Consider the following 2,431-nt stretch of genomic DNA (forward strand, 5'->3'; position numbering starts at 1 on the left):
GGGGTGTATTTTAAAAAGCTGGACATTTTCAAGGGGGGATATTTAGAAAGACTGGCCATTTTCATCAGGGAGTGGAGGGGAGGATTGGGGGCGGGGTGTGGGAGATAGGGAGATATATTTAGAAAAACTTGACATTCTCAGCCTCGGAGGAGATGGAGACGGTGGAGAGATCCTCGGAGAGTTCCTTGCCCTTGGCGTTGAAGGAAGGGACAGAACTCATGCCCACGATGGGCGGCAGAAGGTCCTTGTCACCCCCGTCCTGTGCGGCCACGATACGCATGGTGTTGGTGGCTCCGGAGCCGGGCTTCCAGCCAGTCAGGATCACAACCTGAAACATGTGAGGGTGATTGGAGTTTGAGTGAACAATTGGAGTTTGAGTGGACAATTGAAGTTTTCTTTGAGTTGAGAATTTGAGTTTGAGTTGACAATTGAACTTTTCTTTTAGTTGAGAATTTGAGTTTGAGTTGACAATTGAACTTTTCTTTTAGTTGAGAATTTGAGTTTGAGTTGAGAATTGCAGTTTAGTTTAGTAGAGTTTTTACGGTGCTCGCAACAGCATAAGGTTATAGAATTGGGAGTTTGAGTTGAGAATTGGAGTTTTGTTTTGCTTTAGTTTGTTTTAGTAAGAGTTTTACGGCGCTCGCAACTGCAGGAGGTTACATGAGCGCAAACTTTTGGTGATTGAGTTGAGAATTGGAGTTTGAGTTTAGACCTAGTTTTAATAAGAGTTTTACGGCACTTGCAACACAATTAGGTCATATAAGTGCCGAAGATTCGAGGTGTTACAAGAGAGTAACAAACACAAAAAAAAGGAGGGGAGATAAGGACGATAGATGTTTGATAGGAAAGAAGGAGAAAACCACACCACAGCACCCGCCAACCACCCACACAGACAGACAGAAAGCCAGAGAAACAAACAGACAGACACACAGACATAGACTGATCAACAGCCAGCCAGACAAACTGACAGACAGCTAGCCAGACACACACAGACCAACAGACAGACAGCCAGCCAGATGGCCGGACAGACAGACAGACATCCAGCCAGCTAGCAAGACACAGACAGATAAACAGATTGACAGACAGACAGACAGCCAGACAGCCATACAGACAGCCAGCCAGACAGACAGACAGACAGGCAAACTCACAGGGTCCTCTGGCTTGATGAGTCCTCTCTCCATGCCCACACTGATGGCCTTCCAGATACGTCTGTCCACGTCCGCCGTCCACTCGTTCATCTTGGGGGCTGGTGGATGGACAGAAGGAGGAATAATTAAACGGTGAGTACAGAGAGAGAAACATTGGTGAGATATCCTCTGTGAGTGTGTGTGTGTGAGTGTGTGTGTGTATGTGTGTGTGTGTGTGAGGGTTTGTGTGTGAGTGTGTGTGTGTGTGTGTGAGAGAGAGAGAGACACACACAGAGAAAAAGACAGAGAGAGAGAGAGAGAAACAAATGATGTGATACTGTAAGGCTCATTCAAGTCGGTATACATAAACGCACATGGACACAATAATTTCAGTGCGAGTTTTACGGCACTTGCAACACAAATAAGTCATATAAGTGCCGAAGATTAGAGGTGTTATAAGAGAGGAACATATAAAGAAAACAAAAGAGGATAGATAAGGATGATAGATTTTATTATAGGAATGAAGGAGTAAACCACACCAGAGCACCCGCTAACCACCCACATCGACACAACAACGGTCATTTTTAGAGTATCAGGGAACAGCAAGTTGGACAGAGAGGAACAAACAGTGGACAAGAGAAGAAATAAAACTTTCTAGTGACAAGAACCCCCACCATTACAAAACAACATAACAAAATAAATGATTCTGTGGGGAAAAAAACAATCATACAAAACATAACAAAGTAAATGATTCTGTGGGAAAAAACAACTCATACAAAACATCATGAGAAAGTAAACAATTTGGGGAAACACCCCAACAAAAAACCAGGATTCAAAGTAAATGATTCTGGGGAAAAGCCCATACAAAACAAGACAAAGTAAATGATTCAGGAAAATACCCAAACATCGGAAACAAAATAATTTAGAACAGACAATGTGGCAGCCAACAGACAATATGATCCTTACATATCACATTCTCAAAGAACAAAACAGAAACACTACAAAACTCATTAAAATTGAAAAAAACAAACCCCAAAACAACAAGGATCGGTAATCACAAACAACTCTACATGGACACCTGAGGTCGGCAATATTTCAGGTTTATTTCAAGTTGGGACGTTTTCCAGATATAGCAGTGATAGCAGAACCAGAGATAGCAGAACCAGTGATAGCAGAACCAGTGATAGCAGAACCAGAGATAGCAGAACCAGAGATAGCAGAACCAGTGATAGCAGAACCAGAGATAGCAGAACCAGAGATAGCAGAACCAGTGATAGCAGAACCAGAGATAGCAGAACCAGAGA

At 43.1% G+C, this 2,431-nt stretch overlaps 1 protein-coding gene across 1 annotated transcript in view; it reads right to left on the reverse strand.

Moving 5' to 3' along the window:
- Positions 1-6: 6 nt before the first annotated feature.
- Positions 7-2,431, reverse strand: part of LOC101852960 (pyruvate kinase PKM) — a gene marked incomplete in the record, with an annotated part of 10,087 nt that continues 7,662 nt past the window's right edge. Inside the window, 2 exon segments of the mRNA XM_013088115.1 lie at positions 7-328; positions 1,149-1,246. Coding sequence (XP_012943569.1) covers positions 119-328; positions 1,149-1,246 — 308 coding nt within the window.

Source organism: Aplysia californica, unplaced genomic scaffold (genome assembly GCF_000002075.1).
Source record: "Aplysia californica isolate F4 #8 unplaced genomic scaffold, AplCal3.0 scaffold00687, whole genome shotgun sequence".
NCBI classification, from domain to species: Eukaryota; Metazoa; Mollusca; class Gastropoda; order Aplysiida; family Aplysiidae; genus Aplysia; species Aplysia californica.